This window comes from Malurus melanocephalus, unplaced genomic scaffold, assembly GCF_030028575.1.
Source record: "Malurus melanocephalus ecotype Western Australia unplaced genomic scaffold, MMel_1.1 scaffold_309, whole genome shotgun sequence".
NCBI classification, from domain to species: domain Eukaryota; kingdom Metazoa; phylum Chordata; class Aves; order Passeriformes; family Maluridae; genus Malurus; species Malurus melanocephalus.
This window is the reverse complement of record NW_026623541.1, coordinates 258,479-275,912: the sequence shown is the minus strand read 5'-3', so window position 1 is coordinate 275,912 and position 17,434 is coordinate 258,479. Positions and strand designations below refer to the sequence as shown.

The window sequence follows — 17,434 nt, the reverse complement described above, 5'->3', positions numbered from 1 at the left end:
TTATGCCACTTTGCTCTCTAACTGTTAAAATAACAAGCTAAGAAAATGATTATTAGCTCCAATAGTGGCAGATATTCACTAGTTCCATGAACACAGATCACATAGGAATGCCTAAGCACTATTTCCAGCATCTAGAGAATCCAATATCTGGCTTAATTGCTTGGTGGAAGCATGACAGGATGGATGTTCAGGCTGACCACCTGAATTCTGAAAGGGTTCTGCAAACTGTGCAAAAGTACTCATCATGCCTTGTGTATTCTGCATGTCTCTACAAACTGTTGTCACATCTTCACAACAAAGATGTCTGTTTTATTCAATATGCAAGTTAGTTTTCATCCTGCAAGTCTAACCCAGAATCTGTCTGAACGCTATTTAAAAATTAATTTTCAAACTATAATACATTTGCTGTACTCATTACACTAACTGTTAGGTGGTAGCCTTCTTAGGTCATGTAATTTACACTAAATTGGGAACTTAAGTGTTGCAGAAGGACAGCAGAAGTGTCACAGAACTTAAAACTTCTAGGCAGTGTTGCACAAGTGCCTTTTCCTTATGTTGGTCATGGAATAATTAAGACACTACATCTGTTATGCCTCATCTCTAGCACAAAATAAGCTTCTAAAAATTAACTGAAGCTTAACTATGGCTTCACGGATTTTTAAAGCTTTGACTCATGTTAAGAAGTTGCCTAAACATACCAACATGCTTTTACAGAGAGTCAGAGAGCAGACAAAAAACCCATTCATGATGGGAATAAAGCGTRAGGATCTAAAATAATCAGGCACTAAAAGGAGGTTAATCAGACACTACCAGGAGCTTAAAAATACTAAACACATTCAAAGAGTAGAATCAGAAAAGAATCATCTTACATGGGGGTTATTTTTCTCCAGTAGTTCAGTAAACTTTTCCAACAGTGCAATGAGAAATTCTCTTGGTTTCCGTAAAACCCAGGCCGGCTGGGCAATAAAAATCCTGAGGAAGACTCCCCCCACTGAAAGTTCACCTTCTGCCTCACCATACACCACAGCAAAGTCTTCAGGCAGCTGTTGAAATGTAAAGTGGAAATTATTGGCAAGGGTATTTGTGAGAGCTAAAACTGTTTCTCTAAGTGGGCAGGGTCACTAACTAAGTGTTTTCTCCGGAACAGAGCTGTGCAAGAGCAATAAACCCTTCATCTTGAAAGAACATGAGGTAAGAAGTGACAGTAGAAAGAACAGTGCAGTGCAGGCTGGACCACTACAGTGACTTTTTCTTCCAAAAAGCACAAGTAACTGGACCTACAACTGCAACAGTGGCAAACCCTAGTTCTAGAGAAGCACCAGCAACAAGACCGACAACAGCCCTTTCCTTCCATTCTTGCACACTTCAGGGAAAGGTTTCTCACTAATCTAGGGAAGTTCCCAGTTTTCATATGGATCAAAATAGTCATTGTGATGTGTTGAACTAGAGCACCATTAGGAGAAAGGAATGTCTGGCCTTTCACAAATACTGGGAAACACYACATACAGGAACATTCCACTGATGGGTCTGAAGGAAATGGCTCAAGGCAGTATTTTTTGAGACTCAGTGACGATTACCGAGAACAAGTTTACTGTGGCTATTTAATGACCCGACTTTTTCCAGCAAGTATTTCCCTTTGTTGCTGATTTTTGATGAGTTTTATAATGACCTGAACTATCAGAACGTTCAGAGCATGCTGACAGCRGTTTTACCAGTACGTGTCTAATTCCAAGGTACAAGTAGTAACAAAGGCATCAACTCAACATTACACCAGTTACGTTTTCAGTTATGAACAGTTATGTTCCCAGCACAAGAGTGAATCCCTGTTAGAACTTTAAGAGAAAAGCCTGTCAGAGTTACATACATGCACCTCTTATCACCTGGCTTACGGACACACTCAAAGAAGAAACAGTATAATTTACCTTCCAGTTAGTGTCAGGGTTGTCCCTCTGAAGTTTAAAGTGCCTTCAAAAAGAAAGTAAGTTTTAATGACCAGTAAAAGAWGCCACTGTCTTCCCTACTTGAGACCTCACTCTCCCTCCATCAGTRTCAAGTAGTTCTAGTCTCTAAACCCTATTCCCTCCCCATTGTATCCCTCCAAATCTTACAGCAGTGAGTAAATGCCTGGACTGTGCACAAACTGCACCTGCTTCACTGAGTTACAGGTGCAATACACAGTGAAAAAGTTTCTTTTCACTGAAGTCTGGCTTGCAAGAATTCTACTTTTACAGGCAGAGCTCTGTCTCAATTCTTCTACAGCAACTCTGGTTTACTGCCACTAAGAGAGTGTCTCAATTAAAGATAACTGAGTCAATAGGTTTCCACATACTCAAGCATCATTTCTCGAACTGTTGTTGATACTCTCTCCCTGGAGCTGTCATTCCAAATTAATTCTGGATTTTCATGAGTTCCCTCAAAGATATGAACAGCAGCTTCAGGGTTGTCTCTCATGGCATCCATGAAGACTCCAGGTAAAAATTTCATTAGTGTAATTCTAACCTAGAAAGGACGAACATAAATGACTTTCAGTGTATCATAAGGCCAAACTAACAGACAGGACAAAACTGACAGAAACAGAGAACTCCACAAAGTCTAATTGTAACACTAGCATTGTCAACTGCAGGATTACAAAACCACAAAATAAAACAACGCCATCATTTCAAACAGCAGTAGCCAATGGCAATGAAATCTAGGTCTCTAATGTTGAAGTCATTATGGAAACCAAACAGGTAATACAAGTTACTTAAATGCAACAGCTTCTAGAAGTCTGCTCACAGATTAAAAGTTAACTTATTTTGAAAAAGTGAGATTGCTCTTACATGAATATTTCAGACATAGAGCATTATTTTGCTCATCTTTAGAGAGCTGCAGTAACACAAAGATAAGAGTTCCRACATGAGCTATTAAGATTCTCACCTTTGGACCCACCAGCTTATCTGCAGTCATTTTGGCAAAAAGCTCTGCCGTTTGGGCTCTGACCTGTGGATGAGTTGAGTTGCAAAACATATCTAGTAAGTAGATTAAAGCACCTGTAACAAAGAGATAGGAAACATTCAGGTTTTTATTCTGGTCACAAGTATTAGAAATTCTCCAATCCCACACTGATTATTCTAAAGGGAAGAGTGGCCACTCTATCCACTTTAAGGTATAAACACTTGCTTTCAGTGTAGTAATGTACCTTTTGCCATGGCCTCTTTAATTATTTTTGTGCTGGATGTCAAAGCATACAAAGTTTCAAGGACAAGCTGCCGACCTGTCAAAATAACAAGGATTAAGAATTTTGTGACACATAGGTTATAAATCAAAGATAAATGTAACTGATCTTAATAGAAAACGGTATCAAATCAGCAATAAAGCTTAGGGCCATTACAAGCTCAGTGATTTGTGCCTAAACTAAATTRGTTAAGTAACGTCAAATCAACCACATATTCTAGTACAACATAACTTCTTAATTAGATGCTTATTAGCTGAATTCCCAGGAATAATTTGTCAATGAGATATGAAAAMCACAAAAGTAATCACAGTATCAGCAGTTCAAATGTTTCAGGTCACACATTCAAGACAAAAAACTCRTCCCACGCAATGCTTGTTAGCTTTGGATATGACAGTCACTAATGTTTAAATCAGTAGACAGAAGTGACTTAGCTGTGTATCATGGGGCCTGTGTGATGACAGAGCTGGTCTAAATTTTGCACCCCTGACAATTCTAAATTCCTGCTTCCTGACATCCTCTTTTTTAAAGAAAAGGTGTTGATTCCTGTTTGGTAACTCTGCTTTTCTTATCTGGTAAGGGAGTAATTGATAGCTGAAGAGTGTTATTCATTAAGGCTAGGCATAGAAACACCATATTTCACTGAGGATGTATTGCAGTACTGTCTTCACTACTCAWTAACAGCTGAGCAACTGGAATGGAGCACAGCAACAGTTGGGAAGCCCGAGGAAAACTTTGTTCTGATATATATGTGTTCTTACTGTAGCTTCTCTTCATGATCCAGCTCTCTATCCTACAAAGCTGACAATGGCTGTTTTAACCTAAAACCCAGTGCTAAGCTCAGCCAGCTGCATTCTAATCAATTTCTGAATTGGAAACCCTTTGGCTTGCAAGAAGGAGAATCATATAATACATACTTGARGGTAAGGAATGCAGGAGTGCCAGTAAGTTAGCAAGAACCATTGCCTCAGCAATGTTGTTAACACATTCTTGATTACTTGTTACTATGTTCACTACCTGCAAAAGATCAGAAACAGCACTTCATTAAATCCCACTATTAAGACACTTCAGGAAACACAGTATATGAAGTCAGCCACCTCACTGGCCAACACAGTTGATATTAACAGCATTTATTCCTGTCACCAAACTGTCTTGTCCCTTCAGGAAAGAAGGATGCAAAGACACGAAACTATTATGAGTTCCTCCAAGGAGGAACTGACACCTTGGAACCCCAATCTTAATACTTTTTAGATGCTCCTCTAACAGCTACACAATCAGGTTTGTTTATGGTGATTCTGTAAAGCATCCCAACAGGGAGTTTGTGGGGGTTTGTTTGGTTGGTWTTTTACCTCTAGAGCCAACTGCTGCACCAGGCCAGCTCCATGAACACGGAGAAGGGAGAATATCAACTTAAAGTGCCCTATGCATTCACACTCAGAACCTGTAAGAAACCAAGTAAGTTACTCTCCATGTTACCCAAAGCATTCACTGAAGGCTGTCCCAATCCCACATTTCACTATACAAAGAGGTGTTAAAGACTACACAGCTCTATGTAGTCTGCCACAGTAATTATAACAGCTCATACAGCACAGCATCTGCTACAGAAACAGAAAATCATTAACTCCTCTCTATTAATCTAGCTTCCACAGAGTTTCAGGTCAACAAATTTCAAAAACCTCCCCTTTCTAAGGAAAGTAACTGATGTAGTTCTTGGACTACCTAGTTATTTGCATTCTTACAAAACAAGTGAACAAATCGCATGATTTTATTTATCACTGATCATCAATACCTCTTGTCTTCAAATACACTTGCCCTTTCAGAATGTCTCAGCTCAGAGCAGGGTTACAATCTCCAGCAGGAACAGCTGCCTTCAGGGTTATAATTGCAAACAGACAACATCCTAACCCTCCACTATTAGATGCCACAATAGTAACATGATTTGCTTTTAGAAGTAGCACATAATACTGCAGGAAAACATCCCAACCATTTGTCTCAGGCTTTTCCAGTCTCAAATTGATGTCTGCTAATAAAACTGGTGGCATTAGCTGTCCACTCTCAAAAGCATCTTCTCCTCCTTGCTTTACTAAGGCCCTAACACAGGCACCATTTTAAGTGTTTACTAGAATGCATTACTCAGTTCAAGGAGGTTTTTTGATGCAGGAAAGTTTAAAATTCAGTTGAAGATTCTTTGAAGTATTACAGGAAGTTTATTTCAAGAATTTTAAGTCTTCCTAGTAAAAGCAGGCTCGAATTAGAGTTAAAACCCAATGATTCAGAGATGAAAATAGGTAAGTCTTGAATTTAACCCAAAATTTTAATACATCTACTGATAATGTTCTCCAGGTAAGGTAAAAGGATAGCTTATTTGGCTTACCAACAATGTTACAGTCTGTTAGCTAGCAAAACAAGCTTCCTTCTCACTGGAAAATAAAGACTGCAGAAGCCCCCAGTTTTTAAGGTCATCCACAGAAGAGTATACTGGGGAAGTTCAGTTTTGAGCCTACCTGGGTTGTGTTTTATCACATTTCTCAGAGCCTCCAGGGCCATTTCAACTCTCCGTAAGCGATCTCCATGTTGGTTGGACTCCACTTTCCCAGTCTGAGTTATTGCCATTAGCGTATGAAGGTATTGTGCTTGTGAGCCTACGTAATCCAAGAGGCTTGCAGCAAATGCTTTAGGAAGCTTTAAAGTAGAGATGAGAGTGTTTTTAGCTGTGTGATGCAACAGTACCCAAAGCAGCAGAAAATATATCCAAATAATGTCTCCTACATTTCACGTATTCCTTTCTTCCAGGCACTGGCAACACTTCTCAATGATCACTATAAAATCTGGATCGCATTAACTCTATTTCTATCTAAATGTACCCTTAAAGAGCTGCCACTACTTCAACAGGTGTGTGTTTGCCCATACAGACAGATGGACTATAAAACTAATAGGCAGAACCACTACCTCCTGAAATTGCTGCATCAACCCATGTGCCTCCATCACAAGCTTCTAGAGGGAAGTCCAAGACATCTGAAGCAGCCCATCTTATGACAGACTCATTCTTTTAATTTATTCTGCTCCAGTAAAGAGCTCTCTCAGAACATGCTGATCTTGAAGGAAATTTCCATAAGATTTTGAATTTTCTCCATTCTGTTTGCACTGACAGATAGATAAAGAGGAGGAAATACCTTTTCAAACACTAGTTTCAACAGGAAGATTTTTTGCTACATCTCACCTCTAGTTGGAAGGTAGGGACTTCATTGTAGACTCTAACAAAAATCTCTCCCACAATAAGTTCCTTTGCATGGTCACTGAAGACGAAGTCAGATCCATAGCTCTTGTCACAATCACCCTTTAAGCAGAGATAAGCAGCACAAGCTCAGACAGAAAATAATCTTGTAGAAAGTATAAAGCGATAATCCGATAATGAAATAGGCAATACTTGAACAGAAAACTCAATGTTTCAGCAAGTCAGAAGCTCAGACTGAAATGTTACAAGAAACACACAAATTCTTAGGTTTTTGGTTTTCTTTTAAAAACTGCTGAATGAAGAAAGTGATTTAGGAGTAGACAACAATGGATATTTGTATTAACCATACCACTGCATCCCAAGTGGACAGAAGAAAACACAAAAGTTTTTTTTTTTTTAAATAATAGTAGGATTTAAAGTAAAGAGTATCTTACTCTCTTAATCATGCTTTCCTGTTGAGATTCCAAAAACTCAAGTAATTCTGCTCTTGTCCCATTGTTCCAGATCAAGTAGGGGTTCTCTGTGTTACTGTTAAGCATCTTCAGAGTCTAAGAAAAGGAATTTATGGATCATTATGCACAGTAATCAGCATGTTTCGTGATACTAGTCAATCTGATCTCATTAGCAACCAGATAAATTACATAAGCAAGTTCAAAGCGTGAAATTTTCCATATTGGAAAAACAGTATGCACAAGTTATGTGGTACAGTACAATCTATATTCTAGTTTTCTCTTTATTCTGCTCTGAGACACACTTTTGACACTCCATCCTCTTTTGACACTGAACAGCAACTATATGCAGTATCTCTTTATAGATTACTTCCTTTGACATCCCTTTAAAGAGTTAAGTTTAACCTTAGCCCTCCATCATCATTACAACCTTAACATCATATCCTTAAACAATTATTTGTTCCTGTAYTTGTTTTGTAAATATTATTCTACAAGGCAGTGTTCCTGTCCTTCAGTGTTTGAAGTTGAACCACTTTCTTTTTCCTGTAGCCTCCTTAACTGCAAAGAAAAATCCCACTGCTGYTATCAGTATCAAGTTGGTCTGAGAGAGTTCAGTATTTTAGAAGTGACCAGGTACTCCTTCCACAAATCACTAGAGAAAGTTTTGCCCAACAGAKGCTCACCTCAGTAGGACTGACCACAGAAAGCTTCCTTGCAATATAGGGTGTCAACATTCCAGCCAAGCTTTTCCTGATTGCTGGGTTTTCAGGGGTGGCTTGTTCCTCAGAAAGATACCCTCCAAGGCGACTCAAGGCCAGGAGACTGAGCTTAGCAAGGCTGTTTGCYACCTCCTAAAAAATAAAGAGACAGTTTAAGAAAACATAGAGCTCTCTTTTCACTGCAAAAATTTCCTTTCACACTCTTCGCTACAAGTTAAAAGTCTCTTTGCACTAAGTCTATCAGAAACCATGGGTTTTGGAAGCTTTGAACACTTTAAAAAACAAACAAACAAAAAAAAAAAACCAAAAAAAACCCAACGAAAAACAAAACTCCAAGATTATTTAACACTACACGAAAATTCCCTTCCAAARGTCACTGTTGCTYTTCATGCAATTTGATGATTCTAACAAATATTTGARTACACTGGGTCTGTTAGWAAGAGATRGCAAACAGCAGCCCCTGGYTGTAGAAAGCACCTTGGTAACATTACCTGGTGGTTTGAATCTTCACTTTTCTGAATTCCGCTCTCCTCCAGCGTATAGTCATAGTTGAAGAGGTAACCCAGTAAGTACCAGAGAACTCCAGCTTGGAACAAGTGTGTTTGTAGCCAGTAATCTAAGGCAAAGGAGCTAACACACTCTACTCCTAAAGCAGCTACTCGTGGTATGGTCTGAGGGAGAAAAACGAAGTTTGCCTTAGTACCTGTAACCAAAGAATGCCAACTTGGTTTCCTTACTCAAGATTTAAAACCAGAACTTGCTAATYCTGCAGCACTATCTATGCAGCCCAGAGATAAAAAATGAAGTAGACATATGATTAGAAGAAGCATTGATGAACTGACAGAGAAACTATTCAAAACTGTGGCAAAGACTCCCAGGTGAATTTTCTATGGTAATACATGTGTCCTGCAGGAACTAAAGAACACACAAACAGATACAGTCAATTATTACAATCTGGGTTTAGTGTCCTATTTCCATGTACTTCACATGAAATGTTCAAGACAAGCTTTTCTTTTTTAATTTCTGACAAAATTCAACATTTATATAACATGAAGCAAGTTCAAAAGAGTTAAATGGCAAGAAAACTTCTTGAATACTGTTCCCATAGTCTATGCTGATGTAAGAGTCCATCTGCTTATGTAAGATCCAGTTGCAATACTTTTATCTCCTGATTTAGTASAGTAAGCCAATTTTCCACACAATTCAGTTAAACGGCAAAGTTGAGGAATCTTTAGAGTAGCTGCAGTTTAAGTCTACTAAATGGATTAAAAAACAAGTGTTGAAACAAGGCAGTWGAGTTCTGTATCTCATGACTGGCCRGGATCTTACAGAAGGGTCACTGCAGAGATGATGAAAAGCTGAGAGAATTGGGTTTGTTCATCCTGTAAAGGAGAAGGCTTCTAAGTGGCCTAATTGTGGCCTTCCAGTACCTGAAGGGAGCCTACATAAAARGACTGTKTACAAGGGCATGGAGTGACATGACAAGGGGAAAAACCTTCAAACAGAAAGAGTCAGTATAGATCAGACACTAGGAAGAAATTCTTCACTGTGAGGATGGTGAGGCTATGAAAGATGTTGCCCAGAGAAGCTGTGGATGCCCCACTCCTGGAAGTCTTCAAGGCAAGGTTGGATGGGGCTCTRGGTAACTTGGTCTAGTGAAAGGTGTCCCTGCCCTGGCAGGCTATTTGGAATTAGATGAATTTAAGGTCTTTTCCAACCCAAACCATTATATTGCTCTATGATTGTCTTATCTGCCCTAAAAGCAGAACATTCACTTGAACATTTAACAGTTAAACATCCATTTAGACAAAGAAAAGGAACACTCACCTTGCCATAATACAGTAGTCTACAGAGGTCCTTAATTATGTTAGGCATTTCTGTAATCTTCTCTCTGCATTCCTCAAATTGAGCTGCTACACTGTAACACTTACTGATGTATCCACATACCTAAAAAATACACTATTTTATTGGTTCCAAGTGAAGGAAAAATGCATGTTTACAATTGTATTTTTAATATATAAAATATTAAAATTTATATCAGTATTTATATTCCATATAAACACATTTGTATTTATTATCATATTACACATATACATACACCATGTAGTCTTCTGAGAAGACAATACACTCAGCTACTTACCTGTACAGACATATCATCAGGCTTGCTAGAACGAGTCAAGACTGCTACACAACGACTAAATGCTTCTTGCAATACCTGTGAGGATCAGATGATACACAAGTTCAGTCACAACAAAAACAGATAAAGATTCTCAAACAAAACACGAGATAGTAAAAGTCATTTTTAATGGCCAAAGTGAAACATTTGACAAAAATCTGCAGCCTGCTCAAATGGTTTGTAGCACAAAACTCCTTGCGAGTGCTGGTAATAACCTTTGATGCTTAAAGAGTTGACAGCCTTCTCACATGTGAGCTAATACCTCAGTGCTCAGATGACACTAAGGTGTGTGGGAGTGTTGATCTGCCGGAGGGTAAGAAGGCTCTACACAGGGATCTGGACAGGCCGGTTCAATGGGCTGAGCCTGACTCTATGACGTTCGACAAGTTGAAGTGCCAGGTCCTGCTCTCAGGTCACAACAACCTCTGGCAGCACTACAGGCTGCAGGCAATGTCTGGAAGGCTCCTGGGCAGAAAAGGACCTGGGGGTGTTGGTCAACAACCACTGAACATAAGCCCAGGCGGCCAAGAAAGACAATGGCATCCTGGCCTGTATCAGCAACAATATGGCCAGCAGGACCAGGGCAGTGATTGTCCCCCTGTGCTCAGCACTGCTGAGCCTGCATATCAAATCCTGTATTCGGTTTTGGGTCCTTCCCTACAAGAATGACACTGAGGTGCTGGAGCATGTCCAGAGAAGGGCACTGAGGTGCTGGAGCATGTCCAGAGAAGGGCAACAGAGCTGGGGAGGGTCTGGAGTACAAATCTAGTAAAGAGCAGCTGAGGAAACTTGCGTTGTTTAGCCCAGAGGAAAGGAGGCTCAGGGGTGACCATATCACTCTCTATAACTGCCTGAAAGGAGGCTGTAATTAGGCAGGGATTGGTCTCTTCTCCCAGTGACCAAGAGACAGGACAAGTGGAAACAGCCTCAAATTGTGCCAGGGACAGGCTGCCCAGGGAAGTGGCTGATTTATCATCCCTGAAGGTATTTAAAAAAACATGCAGAGGTGATTTAGCGGGACTTGCCAATATTGGGATTAACAGTCAGACTCAATCTTCAAGCCTAATCTTTACCAGCCTAAATGGTTCTAATACTGTAACATGTACAATGAAAAGTCCTTCTGCTCAAGTGACTTGTTCACACTGATCTATTCTTTAACACAAAACACAGCATTTCTCAGCAGAGTTTTGTAAAGGAGTAGAGAAACTTCATATATAGCTTGCTTATCCACAGTTCAACAGAAAGCAGGTGTCTTAAGACCAAAAGTGATTATCAATTGCATCTGATGTCATATGCATTAAGGATGTAAGATTTCTAGCTATGGAAGTATTAGCCAAAAAAAAAAAAATTGCTTTTCAACATTTCCTTGCATTTACCTCAATTCCACTCTCTCTCCTCAGTTCTTCTGCATTTAATGCTGAACAACTGACAGTATGAAAAGCAAGTTCTGTAGCAGCAGGCAACAAAGGAGATTCTTTGGAAAACAAAAGGTCATCGGATGTTTCAATGGTAATGGTCTTTATCAGCATAGGATAGCCTGCATACTTGTAAGGTTTCAAATCTGAAAGAGGAAAAAATGTCCAAGTTTATGCATATGCAGAGTCTAAGCAATTAAAGCCACCACAAAATTATCTGTAGAAGGTACATCAGATACATAAGGACTAGGAGTCAAAGAAAGCCAACAGCTAGTAAATCTGGAGCAAGACTGAGCAGGTTACACAATCTGACTCATCACATAGATCCATTCAYGCTAGAAGCTAACAGAGCTTCACAGAAAGAATCTATTTAAGATCGAAAAGACTATTGATCCAGCTCAGTAAGCCCCCAAACTCAAAGCTTTCCCAAAGATGCTTGTCTCTCTGCAGAGAAATGTTAAGTATAGCTTTGTCTGTGTCTTAGGCCAGGATTAACTAACAATAAGCCTGTAAGGACCTTGACCAGTTTGACACAACAATTTTTAAAATTTAAACTGTACTTTCATTCCTGTAGAGTTCAGCAGTGCTAAAGAATAATTTCATTTTCATATGGAGCCAACTGCAAGCCAAGCCATTAAAAGTCTATGCCAATGGCATCCTTGCCCCACCACAACTGACAGAACTAGGTCTTAGTTCTTAGTTTACCATTATAATGTAACATTTATGCAGCCAAACACTGTTGGCTCTGCAAGACTTGGACAGAGCAGAAGCTGCCAGCCTGGGACTGTAGCTGCAGCCAAGTGCTGGGGTGCTCTCTCTATCTATCCCACTTCCCCAGCTGAGCAATGAGATAGGTTATGTTGCAGCACACTTCCCAGAGGGCTCTAAYACTGCTCAGAATTTCTGCAAGAATGTGTCATTATTTATAACCAGATGAGTGCAATCTCATGGTGACTGATTACGAGTGAGGATTTTTCTGCCTAGACAGAATTCTCCTTATGAAGGAAGATTCAAATTGGTTAGTACTAGAGCAGAGAACTGCAAAGAACTATTCATGCTGTTTTAAATTAAGTTTTATTGCAGATTAATACATTTAATGGAAGAAAAAGTCCTGTTTGGAAGCCCTGTACTATACCTATTTAATGCTGTGGTAAGACAGAAATCAGATCAATGAGCACAGACTCAAGAACAGAGAAGAATAAAGCTGACCAAAGTGACCACTAAATAGATATAAAACACTGCTCTGAAGGCAGCATGCTTACCTTCCTTATGCCTATTGAAGAGAATGCTTTGAGTTTTCAAGATCAAAATTATGTTTTCTGGATCCGGCCCATCTATCACCTTGGCAGACTTTGTGCATAGAAATTCATATGCTTTATTAACTTTTTCAAACATATCCTGCAAATAGAGAGGAATAGTCACAAGAGTTAAGAACCCTCTAAATTACCCAAGCACCACTTTAAATGCAGGTAAAATRAAGCATTTCAGGTTGTTAGCAACAGCACTAGTTTTGCTGCCTCACTGCACTTCAGAAAATACTGCAAATAACACTGGTTCATAGATTCGTTTTGTCTCCTGAACTCTGCCCTAGGCAAAAGATTTAAACTAAGTCAATCATGCTATGACAAAAGCAGTAAGTACAGCTGGATTGTGAGAATGGACAGAGGAAGCAGTTAGCCCCTGAAAGGGAACAAATACCTTGTTTAGGTCCTGTGTAACTCTCTAAACAAGATCAATTCTGAGATGTGAGTCTGATCTGAAAACATAAGTTTATTGTAGAAATCCTAAATCCTTGAATGTAATTTCTTAAATTAATCATCTGTAGCATTAATCTGTATTTTAGTATTCACCAGGGCATAGCTTTTAAAAGGAAGAAAGAAAACTTAAGTGTGCATACACGTACATAGCTGAATTTGTCCCCATTTTATCAATACCATAAATTTGCACTGTACATACCCTGCCTTCTGGATTCTTGTCTGGATGGTATTTTTGAGCCAGCCTGAAATAAGCTTTCCTGATYTTGCTTTCATCATTTCTACAATAAAACAAGTTGCATTAATCACACTGAGTAACAAAAAAATCAAAAACAACCACAGCAAAACCAGCCTGGGTTCTGACAACAACACTAACAGTACCTGCAACTGAGTGAAAACCAAAAAGCTGTAAAACTATTTCCATCTGAAAACCCTGCTTCATCATCTTACACTGAATGGGGGGTAATCATGTGGCCACAGAATAGAAAGAAATTATAGAAATTAAAGTATTTTAAATACATGTCTTGTACCTAATATACTACCAGAAGGTGCTCAAAGTCCCTGAATATTTAAAATGAAGACTCTAAATGAGCTACAAGTGATGGTTTGCAGTAAGCGCACTGTTCTTGAATGATAAATACAAAGTGTTGTTGGTTCTCTTCTAGAGACCTCAAGTCAGAAACCAGTGGCAAGACAGGAGCAAAAAATTCTAAGGACATAATCACCAAGAAAAAWGGCAATATGTGTGAGGGAAAAGAATGATTAGAGAAGAAAGCTCCACTTTGAACATATTCAAATTCTGCCTATTCTTTGCTCATTATGTTGAGTCTAAAGCTTGTCCTTTAAAACAGAAGAGCTCAAAGCATTTTTTTYGCCATTTTCAGCTTATCTAAACATTTTTACAATTACTCTCAAACACCAGAATTGTATTTCCAAGCTTTGTTTCTTTCTAGCAAAGCCATCTTCCACTGTGAAAGAAGATGCTACACATGACTGACCTGGTACCACTAACCAATTCCAARTACTGAGAAAAGGAACTTCAATTTGTTCAGTGCATGGAGTTTATATAAAAGTAGTTATACAAGTTTAAATCCTGAAAACAACTTACTGGCCTTGTCCTCTGGGTAGGTTAAGAACTTCATATGCATCATCTATTGACATGGTGGGTGGCTTCTTTTCCACCTCCTTCTTCCAAGCTTCTAGGGTATCTTTCAACAATTTAATCTAAATAATTACAATTTATTAGTGTTTCATTTATGCTGACAACAGCACACATAACTTCTAATAAAATGCTGTCTTATTCATGAATCCTGTRTTCCATTCAAGATAAAAGCACCTTAGTATTAAAATGACTAAAAGTWAAATTAGTAAGTAAAATTAGAAGTAAAATTAGAAGATGGAAAATCACTTAAATAAGATGTATCAAGATGTGTACTGCAAAAAAAMCTGCAAATGTGCATGAATAAATAAAGCTGCTTAGACACAGCTAGTCCATAGACTTGTGCCAAAAAAATCTCATCACTTCAGTTAATGTACTGACATGCTAGCTTGGTTTCTTGTGCAGTATGGACAAATAAGAACCTCAAAGTCATGATTCCCATTGCCCCTTCCCAAATTAGGTTCACTGAAACATTCTCTGAAGTTTCTTGGATACATAATTTTGCTATTTAAGTAGTCACCACAAGAAGGATATATTTATGGGGTTGGAAAGAACACTATGCTGCTTCAAGATAAAGTAGGGTTTAAATGTATTTCCACATGGACCAAAAATTCAGAATAAAGCAGTTACTTGCAACAAACCTAGCATTTGATTTCTTTAATATTTATTACAAATCCCACTTTTAGGACTGAAAGATCAAGAACTAAACAAATCGTAAAATACTTCTTACTTACTGGATCTTTAATTGGCCAGTCTGGAAATCTGAGTGTATCACAAAGATGCTTGAGGTAATAAATATTACAGAACAGCTCATTTTCCAGTTGTGGATAGTTGATAACTGGAATGGGACAGTATTGGTARAGTGCTCTTGTATTGCTTTGAAGACGAGGGGTGAAGTCAGCAAGATGAGCAGCAATCTTCTCTATCATAAGACGCCTRAAAGTTACAAAGTTCAGTTTAACAGTTGCACAACAGTCCTCAATCCTCACTCACTGTGTGTGTTCAGTGATTTCTTCTGAATACGTTTTCCTTAGAAGTTTCCCACATTTCAGAAGGATTCTGTCTATTCTGTTACAGGGATATTTAAATACCATGAAAATCAGTTTATTAAAAACAATTTAAAGCAACATTTTGCTTTTCTCAAGACAACTTCATTTTCTGGAAGACCCTACCATTCCAATATATTGGAAACTAGAGAGGTGTATCTCAGACGAGGGTGCTAGTAATAAAGAAGTACATGTAAGTGAGTAAGTATAAAGCACTACACATGCATAGTCAAGTCTCCATTCACAAAAGTAACTTAATCAAGATGTTCAGGGAAATACCCCACTTCCCACTCCCAATTCTGCTCTCCCTTGCCCTGGTTATTTTTAATTGAAGGAGAGGGCAATGCAGGATGACACTGCCCTTGCAGAAGGCAAACAAAGGAAGCCATAGAATCCTGGTATTTTCAGGTTTCTTTAAGAATATTAAATACTTCTTCAACATAACCTGTAGCTCAGATCCATTTTGTCCCATTGACAGAAAASAGTTACCTCATTTCATTGCTCCAAATTGCTTCCGGAGTGTCAAATTCTCCAAGGAATATCTCAGAAAATTTTTCTGGTTCATAGTTTTCTAAATAACACACCATAGCTTCAGGAAGAATATGTCCAAGTATACTTCTTTGAACTATATCTTGACTTTTTGTCTACAGAAAAGATCATATGGTCATCTCAAAGGTAATTGAATTTTGTCTTGCTAATTAATTTGAGACCTAAAAACTCTCCCCCTTTTCCCGTATAGTTCTTAAATTCTAGTTAAAACAACTACAAGTAGTCTGCAAAACTATTTGGAAACAGAGATCATTACTTTTGCAATTTACTCACTTCTTCAGATTTGAATGCTTGTTTTGTATGTGTGTATTTCAAAAACCTAGAAGAGAAAGAGCAGTTATTTTCTTTTTGATTGATACTCAGGTACCCTTGAATAGTAAGCAGACCAACATAGTCCAGCTGGCAGGTATTATACAGTCACTCTGAGGTAAAAGAGTAACAGCAACAGTTGTACGAATATCTGTACAAAGTCCATTGAATCCTTGGGAACCTCACCAAGCTAAGCACTCTCACATTATAAATAAGTGCTGCCTTACATTAACTGTTTCAGCTGCTCCTGAAAGCTTGTTATTTCCACACACAAGAGATGCTGACAGAGACACAGACCTTTCCCTACAAACCTCTCTGCACTGTTGGATCACCAGTGTAGCAATGAAACAAGATGACTTTAGACTAACTGCTAACAGTTCTGTTACATCAGAGTCATCATAGAACCATGTAATCATTTCCCAATGCATTTCACTGTACAAGAGACTTAACTGGTATTGTAGGAGAGCTTTTCACGAACTATTGCATTTAGAGAAAAAGTCCTGGAATGAACTATAACAGCCACTTGCATGTGCAGTGCATCTATGAAGCAGAACAGACTGATTTAAGTGTTCTAGGCTTCAATATTGAAAGATGCTGTTAGATTCTTCCAGCCCCTTCCAAGCTGCCTACTATCAAAAGCTACATTAGCACATACGTAGCCTGCATAACAGCTCCTTAATACTTATAATAATTTATTAATCTACAATAAGGCATGCCCAGCTGCCTAGAGCTAGAGCTGCATCATCAGACAGGCTCTCATTCCATCCCTGGAAGGATCACAAGCAATTTAGTGACTGACTAGATCACGTGGAGGCAATTCTTCTAGAAGAATCTCATGTTGGTTCTAGCAAGCCACATTCCCCAGTGTGCAGAGATGTAGAGCAGCAGTCCTGAGCATGACTGGTCAAGAGATACTTTTGGCCGTTCTTTTTCCTCACCTTGCAATAGGAAGCACATTGGAACCTGTGTACATCATGATGAAGAAGAATACTCCACTCAGATAAAAACGAGGTAACTGAGGGTTGTCTTGCATGACATGAGAGAGCAATACAGCGACTTTTTCCACAAGGATAGGATCAAAAGTCAGTAATAGCTGAAATCAAACACAACCATTTACATTAGCTGCAAGTAGTACCAACTACCTAGCCAAAACTAAAGTTTTAACTGATTCAGTATGGGGACATCCTAGTAAACTTACAGGAATTTCAGTTAAAAACAGCAGGTGTCAATCAACAAATATTTCAAGTTGAAAGGGACCTCTGGAGATCATCATGTAAAACCCCTCTGCTAAAAGCATRGTCTTCTAAACCTGGTTTATAAGGACCATGTCCAGGTGACTTTTCAGCRTCTCCATGGATGGAAATATTTCTTTATGAGATATTGGCTGAAATAGCATTAAATTTGCAGCAACA

At 38.7% G+C, this 17,434-nt stretch overlaps 1 protein-coding gene across 1 annotated transcript in view; it reads right to left on the bottom strand.

Moving 5' to 3' along the window:
* The window catches only part of DNAJC13 (DnaJ heat shock protein family (Hsp40) member C13), a 56,534-nt gene that overhangs the window by 6,293 nt on the left and 32,807 nt on the right, over nt 1–17,434 (bottom strand). Inside the window, exons 31-52 of the mRNA XM_057377295.1 lie at nt 16,961–17,115; nt 15,987–16,032; nt 15,654–15,808; nt 14,853–15,054; nt 14,068–14,183; nt 13,162–13,240; nt 12,468–12,603; nt 11,167–11,351; nt 9,755–9,829; nt 9,442–9,561; nt 8,106–8,285; nt 7,579–7,746; nt 6,881–6,994; nt 6,432–6,548; nt 5,716–5,893; nt 4,561–4,652; nt 4,129–4,228; nt 3,179–3,253; nt 2,917–3,029; nt 2,330–2,499; nt 1,923–1,965; nt 870–1,043 (exon numbers count right to left, since the gene is read on the bottom strand). Of these exons, the coding sequence (XP_057233278.1) occupies nt 870–1,043; nt 1,923–1,965; nt 2,330–2,499; nt 2,917–3,029; nt 3,179–3,253; nt 4,129–4,228; nt 4,561–4,652; nt 5,716–5,893; nt 6,432–6,548; nt 6,881–6,994; nt 7,579–7,746; nt 8,106–8,285; nt 9,442–9,561; nt 9,755–9,829; nt 11,167–11,351; nt 12,468–12,603; nt 13,162–13,240; nt 14,068–14,183; nt 14,853–15,054; nt 15,654–15,808; nt 15,987–16,032; nt 16,961–17,115 (2,793 nt within the window). The remainder of the gene's footprint in view (nt 1–869; nt 1,044–1,922; nt 1,966–2,329; nt 2,500–2,916; nt 3,030–3,178; nt 3,254–4,128; nt 4,229–4,560; nt 4,653–5,715; nt 5,894–6,431; nt 6,549–6,880; nt 6,995–7,578; nt 7,747–8,105; nt 8,286–9,441; nt 9,562–9,754; nt 9,830–11,166; nt 11,352–12,467; nt 12,604–13,161; nt 13,241–14,067; nt 14,184–14,852; nt 15,055–15,653; nt 15,809–15,986; nt 16,033–16,960; nt 17,116–17,434) is intronic.